Raw genomic sequence first — 16,132 nt, forward strand, 5'->3', positions numbered from 1 at the left:
TATGAGAATTTCTCATTTGACTGGCAACAGGATATGGGGCATATTAGGTTAACAGTTCATATTTTCTTCATATAGGCCATCACTGTCAGGTAAGTTAATGGGATCAGTCCAGTTCATGGTTTTAGTGCAAATCTCTGTCTAAGTGGAGGTTTGTTTGCTTTCACAGCACAAATGGCAAGAACTGAATGGCCAGAGGAACTGAATTGCCTGTGTTTGGAGGTGATCAGGAAGGAGGCACACTGGGATACGCTCACTGCTGGTGCCTTGCTGTACCTGTTCTGTACCAAAACAAAGAACTTATTTCTCAAGGGCTAGCAATCTAGCACCTTTTGCAAGCACCACAGTCACTTTAAGGGGTTGGGGTAAAGCATCAATTAGAAGTCAGTGTAACGATTCCATAGCAATGTCAGGCCCCTGCCACCTGGGATATTCACAGTATGCTGTGAACATCACATACAATTGCAGCCAGATGGCTGTTTGGGAAATACCTTCTTTACTGGAAGGGATGGTAATAATAGAAAATTAGAAAAACATGATAAATACACACATGTGGTAAGTGTTCTCTATGAATGCATTTTCCATCTTCTGCAACTGAAATATTTATTTCCTATAAATATGTTTATAAATGTGTCAATCAGCATGAGGGAAGGCTTTAGCAAAAATATTTCTAGGGTGTTAATAACGGAGATTGGTAACCTGACAATTTTGTCCATTTGTTGGTTAGTCTTCCAGGGCCTGATTCTCATTTACACTAAAGACCCTACTATAAATGAGAATCAGGACTTCAGTATTCTGAAAGACAGTACAAGGCTCTCATCTTCTGAGCTACATGATGATTGACAATTTTTACCGTTCCTGTCAAGAAAATTAACACCCTGCTCAAAGCCAGTTTGATTTCTTCCCTTACCTTTCAACTTTCACTCATTTCTAAGGGCAAATAAATCTGCTGCTGTTTGCACGGGCACATGAAGGGTAGCTTAAACCTTCCACGGGGTAGATTAAACTTTTTTGCTCAGTTCCTGGCTCCCTCTTTCAAAAGAACGAAATGTTCATAATAAACCATAAAAAAAACTCAAAGGCAAAGCTACCTTTTGCTTTGGACACATTTAAAGAACTGTCAAGTTTTCTGCAGAACCAACAGAAGATAAAATTCCAGTTTTGCTTCAGGCACAAAGGAGTTTGTTTCTTTTTGCACACCTGTTTTATGTGACACATGCAGTGCAATGGTGTATGCTGCAGAATGACAGTTTAGAAAAACTGTATTTGGGTAATAGGTGAAAGTCAGACAATGTCATCACAACTAATAAAAGAATTTATTGTAAACTTATGTATATTACACAATTTTACATTATAATACAGAATGTGGAGGATTTAAACACTCAACATTTCAAATATGGACAATGTTTGTAAGGAGATCTTTGACTGACATTAAGACTCTTTAAAAAAGTCACAGAGAATATAGGGGAATATTTAGAAATATTCCAATTTCTTCCACACTTAACTTGGTTTACCAATTTTTACAGCCTTCCCCTTGTTGTGACACAACTTTCTTCCCTTCAGTTCTTATGGAACAGATTATCTTCTCATGAAGAAATGTCTATCCCACCACTCTTGAAAATTCAAAGATCTTTTTGCAAAAATGTCCTACATTTGGAGGACTAAACGAATGTTATTACTGGTAGCTGCTTTTGGTTTCAATGGATAATTTGTTCTTAGCAAATTTCACGTTGGATTATTCTCCTAGGGGTAACTATATTAACCTGGGTTTGCTCAGAAATGAATCAAGAGACTCAATCGTAGCTCCTTCAGACTACTATAGAATAGATGCCTTGGTTTAGGGGCCATTTTAGAACTCAAATGCTGAACACTTCGTTCTCTAGTGTTACAGAAAGATCATGTGGCTCAAGCAGTTGGGGGCAAGACTTTGAATGGCAGGTGCCCAAAGATGGGCTCCTAAATCCATAGGAGGTGCTGGGTGCTCGGCACTTTTGAAAACCAGGCAACCAATGAATAATTTAGTACTAAGGGATGGAAGTGCATGTGTCACTCCAGAACACCAGTGCACTGGCTGCCCAAAAGGCCAACTGCCACATAGGCTCTGTCGTCCCATCCCAGGCTGCATAAAATCTTCTTCCCTAACTTAGAAATTGTGTACAAGAGTATCTAAAAGGTGCCAGAGGCTTGACTTCCCTACAGCCTGCAAATAAAACAGCAAGGATGAGAGGCTGCCAGGCTGCAACAGCACTTTGGGAAACTAAGATAGGGCCTGACGTTCCTAAATTAAACTGATTCCTCTCTGCTCTCAGCACTGGCCCAGCCACTGTGCTCTAGCAAGAGTTCCCACAGCAAGAGTACTTCAGACTATTGTAGAGCAAGGGCCGGACTGTGCAGCTGTCCCTAAGGCAGCAAGCGCGCTCTCATGCAACGGATCTTGCTGGGTGCTCACCAGCACAAGTGAGAATTCCACAGTTGGGCTCCAGAGTGTTTAAAACATCCCCTCCAATGCCATCAAAGCGCTTCATCTCAGAGCCCGACTCCAATTCCCTCTCATCAGTCCCATTTTCAATGTTAAGGGCAAACGGAGCAGTACTGGACTCTAGTCCTGTTGATTTCAATGGGGCTATCTGCAGACGAAGGTCCTCTTCACAGTGGGCACCAATGGCCAATTCTGGCCTGAGGAGGACAGTGTCAAGGGTCTGTAGTTTAAAAACTAATTTAATTTTATTCTGGTTTGTAACTGCTCTTTGAAAGTCTGAAACCACCTTTTTTCAGCTGAACCACTCTCCCTCGATCATGCACATAGTTGTGTTTAACTGCAGAGCTCCTGGCATCAAGTTTATTAAGCTTTCTAGTGAAAAAAGCACTCAAGTATTAGTTTTAAAATACACCCTGTTCCCCAACTAAATAAGCTTATTTAGCACTTCTAAAATGCTTTACAATTTGAAATTGCTGCACAAATATTAATTAGGCCTCAGAACACCCCTATGAGATAGATATCCTTATTCCTAATTTTGAACATGGGGAAACTGAGGCACTGAGCAGTGACACAACTTCCTCCAGCCCAAGCAGCAAATCAGTGACCCAGGTGGGACCAGAACTCAGGAGTCCCCAGCTCCCAGGCCCTCATTCAATCTATTATGTGGTACTGCCTCAAAAAGACAAGGACTTTGAAAGCTTGGTAAAGTAATAGTCAAATTTTGGACCCTTCAACCTTGACAGTATGTTTACAATATTGCCAAATACATACTGGGAAGATTTTTATATTCCCAGTTAGACCTTCTTACGACAATTAGCATTCACAAGGCTGCAGGTGTGCCCATCAGATGTGGCATTCACAAGAAGGAGAACATGGTAATACCTAATGTACATGAGTGGTGGGACCGGAAGTAAAAGTTCTATCCACAGCCATGGTATCAGATGCTCCCATGTCCAAAGTACCCATGTTTTCCCCAATCCTACTGGGCATCTTTCTGCTATACAGAGTTTAAACCAAAGCTCTGTTGCTGTCAGTTCCTCACAATCTGTGCTGATCATCGACTAATGTTCTCCAAAGATTTAAACAAGTATTACAGAGCTAGTGGCTTGCTCTCCAGCTCACTAACTAGGATTCTTCCAGCACCAAAGGTCAATACTTGCTAGGAAAGCAAAGGATCTCGCCAATCAATGCCCAGAAATCTTGACACAGAGTTCTCTGTAAAATGAACCATGCATCCAAGTCACTTTACTTTTCCCCTCACATAGATCACATGCTCAGTTAGTCTCTTTAAATTTGACGTTAGTTATTCATCTTGGCCATGCCCCCAACCTACCATCACTGGGATGTCTGAGGTGCTCACTCAGTCCCTCCTAAAGGAAGGAAATATTTGTTACCGTACAGTTAGCTGTATGGTTGATCCTGCTATGTAACAGAAGCCACGTTCACGGTGTTCAACTATATCTTCACAAATCGCTCACCACAACATCAGCCTCCAAACAAACCAGCTTCCAAAGCTGCCTATTGCTTTGCATGTATTTGCAGTACCTCGGGAAAATGGTCTCCAATGGCCCCCCAGCTCAGAGCAAAACCTGTACTGGTCTGTGGATTGCCTCAAAGGCAGCTGAAGTGCCAAAGAATCATCTCCATCTTAAAAATGGATCACCTCAGCAAGCTATCCAGTCATCAGTTGGAGAAGGCTTATTTCGCTGCCAAGTCTTTTTCAGCTAGCAACTGAATGCAAACTGACGAAGTCTGCTCATCCACTTACTGACTAAACAACACTGCAATCTAACAACTTGATTTGGAACAGAGCATCATTTTGTTGCATTAAGGTGCATCTTTAATTGGAGGTAACGATCTAATAGCCCAACATTTTAAAATGTATATAATAGCGTCCCACAGAGACAGTGGAATTGTCATTAAATACTTCACTCTTCAATCCATTGTTACTACAGCATCTTCAGGTTATTTCACTGTTCTTCATTTAATATCCTCATATGTTTGTTTGTGAGGAAATCAAGAAAGGGAATATTGCAGATGGCTTGGTGAATATTCATCACCGTGATCTCTCTTGGAATCCTGCAGAGAACGAATCAAAGAAACTATTACAGTATGCAAAAAGCCAACTGACTCTGAAGTGCCAGGCCAATAAATTTACTAATGGGGGGAAAAAGCCAAAAAAGGATAATAGTGTTACAGCTTCAGAGAAAATGTATTAAAATGCCCTAGCACAAAATATATGCTAATCAGAAAATTTGGAGGAATACTCCTTGGGCATAAGCATACGAAAATTAAAGGGAAGTGCTGAAGTATCAGTTTTGTGGAACAGGCAGTATTTTAATTAAGCCATTTGCTTGCACATATTAAACACTAAGGGTTTTTTTTTTTTTTTTTTTAATTTCAAGTTCTGCTAGAACACTATGAAGACAGGGCGAAGAACTCCCTAAATCAACTAAACAAAAGGAGAATAGTATTTGGATCAGGAGTTACTGTAAGAACTACTTGATTCCCGTGCTACTACATAGGCTACTGGGGTCTTGTCAGGCCACTGGCAGGTCATTTGTAGGGCAACTTGTTTTGATCAGGGTAGATCAAATATTCCACATCCATTCCAGAATCCTGAAGACAGCCGCCTCCCCCTTAATTTTCATCTGTAAGTCCTTGCACGGCCCCTCACTTGCTCAAGGGCGAAAAGTAGCACTTCGCTAATTCTCCCTCCCTGACTGACTGAGGATGAGTTTGCTGCTTCTACAGAAAACTCGAGCCCCTGCCAGCCCAGGAATCATAAGAATGGAATGCAAACAGTTGTAAAACTGAAGTTCTTCTGGTGAAAATACTGGGCCCACACTTACAGTCCAAGCTGATCACTTTAAAGTTAGTTTTCAGGCGACCAATAACTTTACACCCTCATGTGTTCCGGTCATCTTTAAAGGAAGACAGCCTTCAATGAAAGTGGGACCCCTTACACAAGCCAGCAACGGAGTGAAGATTTTTGTTCAGTAATTCTTGTAGTAACAATAAAATAAAATTATAAACAATTTAAGAAAGGTAACAGACATCCTGCAAGCACCAAAAGTGTGCATGCTATAAGACAAAGGAAAGTGTAGGTCCTCTACGTAGCAGGGAAGGAGAGCTAATAAGTGATGACATCAAGAAGGATGAGGTATTTCATGCCTATTTTACTTCAGTCTAAAAAGCTTAATGGTGACCTGTTACTCAACAAAATTAATATTAATAGCATAGAAGAAGGAACACAAGTCAAAATAGGGAAAGAACAGGTTAAAGAATATTTAGATAAGTTAGATGTATTCAAGTTGGCAGGGCCTGAAGAAATTAATCCAGGGTACTGAAGGAACTAGCTGAAGCAATCTCGGAACAGTTAGCAATGATCTCCGAGACAGCTGGATTGCTGAAAAGGAACTTGAAGTTATAGTAGATCACAAATTGAATGAATCAACAGTGCGATGCAGTTGCACAAAAAGTGAATATCATTCTGGGGTATGTTAACAGGAATGTAATATGTAAGACATAGCAGGTAACTATCCCGCTATATTTGGCACTGATGAGGTCTCAGCTGGAGTATGTCCAATTCTGGGCACCACACTTCAGGAAAGATGGGGACTAATTGGAAAGAGTTTAGAGGAGAGCAACAAAAACGATAAAGGGTTTAGAAAATCTGACCTTTGAGAAAATTAAAAAACAAAAACTAAACTAGTCAGGTTTAGTCTTGCGAAAAGAAGACTGAGGCGGGACCTGATGACAGCCTTAAAATATGTTAAGGGCTGATATACAGAGGATAGTGATCAAATGTTCTCCATGTCCACTGAAGGTAGGACAAGATGTAATGGGCTTAATCTGCAGCAAGGAGATTTAAGTTAGCTATTAGAAACAACTTCCTAACTGTAAGGATAGTTAAGCTCTGGAAAAGGCTTCCAAGGGAGGTTGTGGAATCCTCATCATTGGAGAGCATTAAGAACACGTTGGACAAATACCTGTCAGGAATGGTCTAGGCTTAACTGGTCCTGCCTCAGCGAGGGGGCTGGACTTGACTGCCCAAGATCCCTTCCAGGTCTACATTTCTGTGATTCTATACACTGAGGGTTCATTGCTCACAATGAACTATGTGAAGTTTTAACCATTTCTTAAAGCAGGTAAAACTTTTGTGTAAATGGCATAAATGATAAAAAGGAGGTCAGTCACTGTACCTGTTGTGAGGAGCTGTCTGGTACCCAACAGCCAGTGCTTGCCTTAGGATATCATTCACAAGTTGTTCAGTGGCCTAAAACAAAGGCAGTGTTAGGGGACAACATGTGAAAAGACTAAGCAATGGATATTATTTTTATCTGACTTCAATTTCATAAATAAGCAGCAGCTCAGTCAAAAGTTTGGTTTTTATTTTTTTAAACTCCGGAATCAGTTAGCTTTTATACAATTGATCAGCCAATAGACTATAAACTGTACCAACAACCTGAAAAAGATTCTGTTGTCCTAAGACCAACAAAGCCCTGCTAAAAGTGATTTGTATGAGCCCTAAATATAATACCACTAGGACTTCCCAGTTTCAAGTTGTTAAAGGGCTTTGGTGATAAATAGTATATTCTTTGCTTTATCCGAAGTTGCAAATGACATGTACTGGTATCATACTCTTGTATGAAGGAGAACCACCACTCATTTCAGGTATCCAGCAGCCTAACATCCAGATGGCCTAACATCACAGTCGAAAAAGGGACAGCAATACTTGGGGAAAAAATACTTAGCTCCTTTCGAACACTAATTAATCCTCAACATCTCTATAGGGTAGGTAGGTATCTTCTTTTTACAGATTGGGAAACTCAAAGTGACATGTTCAAGGTTACAGAGTGATTCAGTGTCAGAATAAATATCAGAGGATTAGAGTTTAGGTGTTTCTAGATCATAGTACTGTCTCCCTCCCAACAGACTACAGTTAGGAGGTTTTAAACACACGCACGCACACAGACTGAACACTTGATTCTGTGCAAGTCTTCTGAACTGATCATTACTCTATATTACTGGGTCTAATACAATTACAGACATGTAATCGCTGTCAGATAACAGCTTACCTTTAAAACCATATCTTCTATTACTGATGCATAAACGTTCTTGTGCAGCTCAACAGGCTGAAAAGAAATCCCTATCTATAAAATGAGAGAGAGAGAGAGAGAATTTTTAATCTGACAGATTACAACGTCAAATAAAATAACCAATAACAGATAACGCTTTGTGACGGATAAGATGACAGTGAACAATGTGTTTCGGGAATAACTAGTTACAATGAAAAAACAAACACTGTAAAGTTTTAGTACAATATAATTTCAGGGTTTAGATCTGAATATCCAGTGCAGGTGAAACCCGATCAGACAAATGGCTGTGGGGACATATCTAAAACGCAGAAAAAGTTAAATCAATTTTGATTTGGGGGCACTTGGGGAGCAAAAGCCCCCCAGCCCTTGTTAAATTTGTACCTATATTTAGCCTAGGTTTAGACTAGTTTCACGTTCTGTCCTCTCCTGGTTGTGAAGATTGAATCTGTATTAAATAGTTTTATTTCAGCCCCCAACGTCCTGCCTTTTGTGCTGGCCATGACTTGCACGTGGTCTGCATATGGAGTTCTGCTCAGATACTGGCAAGAAGGAAAAGTTTTACCCTCTTCCCCTCTGGCTGATGGGACTGGAAGGAGAAAAGCTCTCTCTTCTCCCCTGCTGCTACACAGAGGATCTCCCCTTTCTCCCCAATCCGCTACTATGAAGAAATACATCGCTTGCTCTTCATCAACTAAGCACCACAGGATCCATCTGGATAAAATACACTATTATAAATATAAGGTAATTACTAGCTCAGTAGCAGTTCATTAGCTTTGTGAATCATGTTTCAATACCTTCTGTGCCATGTCCCTCACAAACTCTGATGCAGGCAGGGAGGCCAAGTAGAATTTCATCTCCTCTTGTTTCTCTTCCTGTTCCTTCTTAATGTTTATTTTCAGTGGCTCAGTAAAGCTGAGGATATCCACTTCCTCATCATTCTCTGGTTCTTGTTTCAGAAACTGCTGCAGCTCCTCCAGTTTTTGGCAGAGTTCTTCGCCACTGGTGTAAGAAGATGGGCACTCTAAAAAAGAAGCATTCAGCCTTACTTAAGACATGATGGGAAAAGCATTTAAAAATGGATACATGCCCAAGGTCTAGTGAGAAATTCAGGTAATTAAAGGGCACATGTTGGTACTCCATGCTTAAGAACACAAGGCTGAAGAAAGAACAAATACTACCTGAGATTCTTCTCTTTAATGACAACAAGTGCAAGTTTACAGTACAAAGTGTTTTCACTCACCAGTTCCTGCTAATCATGCCACTTAAAGAGGCTGCACTTCAAACATTACCAGACTAATGTGGATTTACTAGAAGTCTTCCAGCAGTTCTTTTGTAGAAAAGTCTGGTAAACTAGAGGATACTCCCCTCACCACTTTGAGAAATAGAAATGCACACAGCTCTGAATACTAATCATGTTGCTAAATGTAATGATCTAATTAAAAAAAACAACAGAGGGGCAGATTCTCAATTGGTGTAAATGTGCATAGCTTTATTTTCTCTGTATGAGAATCTAGCCACAGCCCTGCCAAAAGATGACAATTACCATTCCTCTGAACTATCCTGTCTCCTTCCTGCATGTATTATTCCCCCTAACAACCAGTCATTAGTAACTGAAAAGGTTGCATACATTTTTGACCTTTCCTTTTGTACTTATCAGATGCTTTCCAGCCCTACCCGACACTGCTCACAACTGCTGCTTTGATATTTGTCTGGAGAGATTGGAAGTCACGCACTGTTCCACAGCTGCCTCTCTCTCTTTGGGAAAATCCATATCTTCATTCCATTCTTTAATCCCACTGCCCTTCTACCTCTTAAAAGCCTGACACTTCCAATAAACCCTCAAAAGCGTCACAAACTTGTCGTAACTGTAAAATGTACAAATTTTCTGAAAGCAATGAGACATCCAAACAGAACTCAATTCATAATTACACGTGGAACGGACAAAAAAAGCCCCATCATAGGATTGTGGTAAGAAAAAGAAAGGTTATTCACCTTTGTAACTGCTGTTCTTTGAAATGCGTTGCTCATATCCATTCAAATTAGGTGTGTGCGCGCCGTGTGCATGGCTGTCGGAGAATTTTTACCCTAGCAACACCCGGTGGGTAGGCTGTGGAGCTCCCTGGAGTGGCGCCTTCATGGTGCTTGATACATACCCCAGCCGACCCAGCGCCTCCTCAGTTCCTTCCTGCCGGCTACTCTGACAGAGGAGAAGGGGGGGCGGGTTTGGAATGGATATGAGCAACACATCTCGAAGAACAACAGTTACAAAGGTGAGTAACTGTTTTTTTTTCTTACAGTGCTTGCTCATATCGATTCCAATTAGGTGACTCCCAAACCTTACCTAGGCGGTGGGGTCGGAGTGAAGCAACATGGATTGTAGGACCCCTCTACCAAATGTCGCATCATCTCTGGCATGCTGGACAATGGCATAGTGCAAAGCGAAAGTGTGTACCGAGAACCAAGTCACGATTCTGCAGATCTCATGGATCAACACCTGGGCCAGGAATGCCGCTGCCAAAGCCTGGGCCCTTGTCGACTGAGCAGTGAGGGGCGGGGTCGGTACACTGGCCAGATCATAGCAAGCGTGGATGCAGGATGCGATCCACAAAGAGATCTGCTGAGAGGAGACCGGGAAGCCTTTCATCTGGTCCGCCACCGCAACGAAGAGCTGGGTCATCTTCCTGAAGGGCTTTGTATGCTCAATGTAGAAAGCAAGGGTCCTACGGACATCGAGGGAGTGCAGCCACTGTTCCTGGCGACTGGTGCACGGTTTTGGATAAAAAACCAGAAGAAAAATGTCCTGGCGGATAAGGAAAGCCGATACAACCTTGGGAAGATAGGCCAGGTGAGGCCAAAGCTGCACCTTATCTTTATGGAAGATCACGTAAGGTGGTTCCGAGGTAAGGGCTCTCAGCTTGGAAACACGCAGCCCCGACGTGATAGCGACCAGGAAAGCCGTTTTCCAGGAGAGGTAGAGAAGAGAGCAGGTGGCCAGCGGCTTGAATGGGGGCCCCATAAGTCTGGAGAGGAACAGGGTAAGGTCCCATGTGGGGACTGGCTGTCGAACTTGTGGGAAGAGACAGTCCAGGCCTTTGAGGAACCTGCCAACCATGGGATTGGCAAAGACAGAGTGGCCATTCGCACCTGGGTGAAAAGCCGAGATAGCCGCCAGGTGAACTCTGACCGAGGATGCTGCCAGGCCCTGCTGCTTTAGGTCCAGGAGATGCTCCAAAATGAGAGGCACGGATGCCTGGAGGGGGGATGCGATGTGCTGAGTGCACCAGCATGAAAACCTCTTCCACTTAGCTGTAGATGTGGCTTGAGTGGAGGGCTTTCTACTGCCCATCAATACCTGCTGCACAGATTCTGAACAGAGAAGTTCTGAAGGGTTCAGCCATGCAGCATCCATGCCGTGAGGTGGAGCGATCGCGAGTCGGGATGACAGAGGTGACCGTGATCCTCGATGAGGAGATCTGGAAGAAGAGGCAATGGGACTGGGGCATCCACAGACAGCTCCAACAGCATCGTGTACCAGTGCTGCCTGGGCCACGCCGGAGCCACCAGAATCACTTGCGCCCTGTCTCTGCGCACTTTGTGCAAGACCCTGTGCACAAGGGGGAATGGAGGAAAGGCGTAGAATAGACTACTTGTCCAGGGGAGCAGGAAGGTGTCTGTGAGAGGGAGGGAAGAAAATTGGAGAGAGTATCCCCTTTCCACTGTGCAAAGGACCCAATGGTCCGTGGTTATGAGGGACCAAGCAGTGGAAACGGGATAAAAGATTCAAGAAGGGTGGGGTAGGATCCTGAACGAGGTCCGGTACATCGTCCTCGGGTGTCCCTTCAAAAGGTTTGTTTAGAACCTGTTGAGGGTTTGGACGGGCCCTGGTCCTGCCCAGACTGGTGGTTGGAGGGTTTCCTCCTGCCATTATGCCCCCATCTCCTATAAAAATCCTGCCTCGGCTGAAGAGGGGGATAGGAGCATTGTGGAGGCTGCTGAAGTTTAAAGGGCTTCTGCTGGGTAGCTGGTGTGTGCATGCCCAGTGACCTCATTATAGCACTTGAGTCTTTAAGGCGTTGCAGCCTTGAATTGGTCTTGTCCAAAAACAGACCCCCTCCATCAAAGGGGAGGTCCTGCAATGTTTGCTGAAGCTCAGGTGGCAAGCCAGAAGCTTGCAGCCAAGAGATATGCCTCATTGCGATTCGTGAAGATAAGGTCCAAGCAGCAGAGTCCGCGGCGTCCAATGAGGCCTGCAATGAGGTCCGTGCCACTGTTTTGCTCTCTTCTGCCAAAGCCCCAAACTCCTCTCTGGACTCCGGAGTTACTAACTCCTTGAACTTCAGCATGGAGTTCCAAGAGTTAACATTGTATCAGCTCAGGAGCGCCTGCTGGTTAGTACTCCTGAGCTGAAGTCCCCCCGAGGAATAAACCTTGCACTCAAACAGATCAAGGTGCTTGGCCTCTTTTGACTTGGGTGCCAGGGCTTGCTGACCATGCCGCTCCTTTTCATTCACTGAGGCCACGACCAGTAGACAGGGCTGTGGATGCGTATAGAGATAGTCCCCCTTAGAGGGGACAAAGCATTTCCGCTCCACTCCCTTAGCAGTCAGGGAATGGATGCGAGCATTTGCCAGATTGTTCTGGCGGTGGTCTGGATGGTCCAAACAAGGGGTAGGACCACCCTAGATGGAGCCTCAGCGGACAAAATATTGACCACAGGGTCCTTCACCTCTATCACCGCCTCCGCTTGAAGGTTCACATTCTGCGCCATCCTGTACAAGAGGTCCTGGTGGGCATGGAGGTCTACTGGAGGGGGACCCGATACTGCAGTGCCCGCCACCACCTCATCGGGTGAGGATGAGGAGCCGGCCACGGGAGGAAGAGGGTCATCTGGAGCCTCTTGCAGAGCCCTGTGCCAGCGATCTTGGTGCCAGTACCAGGAATTGGAGTTGGAGGAGGGCCTGAAGCCGGGAGGGAAGACACCACCGTCTCCATGGTAGCCTCTGGTACTCACGGCTCGGATAGGGCTGATCGAGAAGCCCCAGATGGATCACCTTGGGCTTGGTGGTATGCCCAAGGCGTCCAAAACGGCCATTGAGTAGACCCTTGAGCGGGACCTTGCTCCTGCGCCTGCCAATATCCAGCCCCGAATCGAGGCGGCTGAGTTCCAAATGGTGGCAGTCTGACAAGTGCGACTCTGTCTCCAACCCTGACGAACGAGAGGTGAAACGTGATGGACACGGTGGTGCTGAGTGGGTCTGCGCCGAGTCCCATTGACGAGACGATGGAGAGCGGTGCTGCCACGCTGGGGAGTGGTGCCGGGACCTGGATCAGTGCCGGGATCTGGATCTAGGCTGCGACGATGACTGGCGTTGAGAGCAGTGTTGGGTCTGGGATCTACTCCTTGACAGCGACTGGAGCGGTGTCGAGACTAGTGCCGGGAGTCGGAGTGGCACCGCAAGTACGGCCGGCGCCGTGATGGAGAGTGGTGCTGAGACTGTGAACGGTGTTGGGAGCGGGAATGGTTCTGAGAATGGGATCGGTGCCGTGGCTCGACCGATGGTGCCGGCGGGTGGGTAAGTGCTGGTTTGCCCTGGGACGGTGCCACATGAACCGGTGCCGGTGCCTTGGTCTACTGAGGGGATGCCGACACTGTCATGGCAATCAGATCCCCTGCAGCCGCGAAGGTATCTGGAGTAGACGGCAACTGGACCTCAACCACGTTGCGAGTCGGGGAGTCCAGTCACACCAGACTCAACAGTGCTGAAGCCGCTAGTTGTGCCCCATGGCGCTCTGCTATAGGATGTGACTCCGTGGGCGATTCCAGGGAGGCTGGAGCTTGCTGAGGTGGGTCAGCCTTTTCTGGTTTCCGGTGCCGCTTCTGGCCAGAAGAGCGTGAGCGGTGCTGGACCGATGATGTCGGCTGCGGTGCTGGGGAACGTTGGTGCCACAGGTCTCTATCAGAGTCCAACTGTGGTGCCATTCCTACCGCTGCTGCCGGGGAGCTACGCACCAAGGCACTCGGTGCCAGATCTTGGCGTGCCGCTAGAGACTGAGGGCTAAGAGCCGCCTCCATGAGGAGCTGTCTTAGAACGGAAGTCCCGCTCCTTCTTAGTCCGGGGATGAAACCCTTTACAGATCCTGCACTTCTCAGCTTGATGAGATTCCCCCAGACACTTCAGGCAAGAGTCATGGGGGTCGCCTGTTGGCATGGGCTTAGAGCAGGAACCACAGGGCTTAAAGCCTGGAGCCTTGGGCATGAGTCCAAGAGAAGAACAGGAGAGAGGGAAAACCCCTCCAACCCCACTAACACTAACAACTATAACTGTTAACACGATAACTACCACTATAAGTATTAACTATTAAACTATGAGGAATACGTTAGGGAGAGTGGAGAGCAGCAAAGCCGAGCTCCACAGTTCCAACGACCGTCACGGGCGGTAAGAAGGAACTGAGGAGGCACTGGGTCGGCTGGGGTATATATCAAGCGCCATGAAGGCGCCACTCCAGGGGGCTCCACAGCCTACCCACCGGGTGTTGCTAGGGTAAAAATTCTCCGACAGCCGTACATGCGGCGTGCACACACCTAATTGGAATCGACAGGAGCAAGCACTTGAAGAACCACCCCATTTTCCAGCTCAAGCACAACATGTTTATTTCCACAAGCACAAATTTTACAAAACATCAAGTTGTGGATGCCAAAGCTGGCTGAACTGTGACTTGCTTCAGAGTGAGAAATAGAAAAGTACAATCATGCTCTTTTATTAGCTCCATGAACGTTACTGATGACTAAGGATATGTTTTAGTCACAAGTATTTTTAGTAAAAGACATGAACAGGTCACGAGCAGTAAACAAAAACTAACTAAACTTGGGCCGGGGGGGGAGGGGGCGGCGGCGCAGTCGCTCTTGGGGGGAAGGGGCAAACTCCCTACCCAGCTCCATGTGGCCCAGCAGCTCCTAGTGGGAGGGAAGGCCAGGTGGGCACCGGGTACTGCCCTGCCACGAGCTCCGGCTCTGCAGCTCCCATTGGCCAGGAACTGCAGCCAATGGGAACTGCGGGGGCAGTGCCTCTGGGCGGGGCAGGGCAGAGAACCCCCTGGCCCCTCCACCTAGGAGCTGCAGGGACATGCTGGCCGCTTCCAGGGAACCCCGCTTTCCCCCCCCTCCCCCCGAGGTAGACGCCACCCCACACCCCAATCCCCTGCCCCAGCCCTGAGCCCCCTCCCACACCCAAACTGTCCCAGCAGCAGCTGGTGTGGCTGGCCGCGGGGCTGCCTGATCTTCTCAGGGGCCGTGACCTCTGTGACAGACACGCAGCCTTACTGATGAGCGAAGACAGGAGTCACAGTACAAATATTTACGTGACTAAGATAGGCAGTAGTGGCTAAATTCTGTGACGGCCATGGAGCTACTCTGTAGTAAATGATGAATACTGTACGCTGACGTGGTTATTGGGATGTTTACTGTATGAATATGTTGGTTTAGCTGAACAGCAGGCTGTAAGGAAAAACAAGCAGGATGGGCAGAAGAATTGCTCAAGATAACAACCCCCTCCCGCTAACGCTTGAGGATTGTTTGTTATAGGACAATGGCAGAGCCAGTCTTTGAGGTAGGCATAGTCAAATTATTTTTTGTCAAGATCCAAATTTCTTGGTCAAGGTATTGTCGAGGTCCAGACTCTACAGAAACATTTTTCATACCACAATAATAATGAAAGTAAGAGTAAGTAAATAAAAAAATGTTGCGGTCTGTTCAAAAGCAACGGTTGGTCCAGATTTGGCCCGTGGTTCGCCAATTGACTACCCCTTCTCTGAGGAGTCTGTCTTGACCTCCTGCTGAGCCTACCAAACTGGTTTTGACAAGCACGACCAAAACCTGGGAGCTGACAAGCGCAAAGGAACTCTGGCTGGATTAAAAGGGACTCACTCTCAAGAGAAGAGGCAGCTGCTAGGGAGTTGTTCCGGGGGACTAGACTGACATGCAGGCCCTGTGGGGGTGTCTGAAGAAGTTAGGCCTGCCCAAGCTACTATTGGGGATGGTAAGCCGTGAGGTAAGATAGATACATGTGGACTCTGAACACCCTCTCTCTAATGCTTTGTCCTACCGTTAAAATAATTCGCTGGTTTTGAGAAGGCTGTCCTGGTCACTGTATACCACTGGTCACAGACTCCCAAAGGGAAGAACCATGGTGTCTGATCCCAGTTGGACCTGCCAGGCAAGCACAGCTGATACACAGAGTACTGTACCCCAGGGCTGAGAGTGGGATAACTGCAGAATTCCATGCTAGAGAGGTAAAGGCCTGAGGCCTGACACCAGAGGGGCTGCGCTCAGAGTTCAGGAAAAGGACAGATGTGCAGTTACCCCTGTGCCCATGACAGCTGATACTTTATCTTCACAAGTGGTATTTGTGGTGTAAAATCAAAGCTGTTAAGTCCCACTAGGGAGCCATCCCGTGGTTATGGACGGCCTGGTGGCAGAGAGGTGGAAGGCTCATTTTTGTGTAGGTGTAAGCAGTGCCTCTCCCCCAAGCCTCCCATGAGTTAGGCCAGTTTCATG

At 46.1% G+C, this 16,132-nt stretch overlaps 1 protein-coding gene across 3 annotated transcripts in view; it reads right to left on the reverse strand.

Moving 5' to 3' along the window:
- Nucleotides 1–1,294: 1,294 nt before the first annotated feature.
- YEATS2 (YEATS domain containing 2) overlaps nt 1,295–16,132 on the reverse strand; it is a 75,992-nt gene continuing 61,154 nt past the window's right edge. For all 3 annotated transcript variants that reach the window (XM_084640226.1, XM_084640225.1, XM_084640224.1), the window contains 4 exons: nt 8,373–8,599; nt 7,558–7,632; nt 6,682–6,755; nt 1,295–4,555 (listed from right to left, as the gene is read on the reverse strand). In XM_084640226.1, the coding sequence (XP_084496352.1) occupies nt 4,447–4,555; nt 6,682–6,755; nt 7,558–7,632; nt 8,373–8,599 (485 nt within the window). In that variant the 3' untranslated portion in view covers nt 1,295–4,446. The remainder of the gene's footprint in view (nt 4,556–6,681; nt 6,756–7,557; nt 7,633–8,372; nt 8,600–16,132) is intronic.

Source organism: Lepidochelys olivacea (genome assembly GCF_965140295.1).
Source record: "Lepidochelys olivacea isolate rLepOli2 genome assembly, chromosome: 9".
Taxonomy (NCBI): domain Eukaryota; kingdom Metazoa; phylum Chordata; order Testudines; family Cheloniidae; genus Lepidochelys; species Lepidochelys olivacea.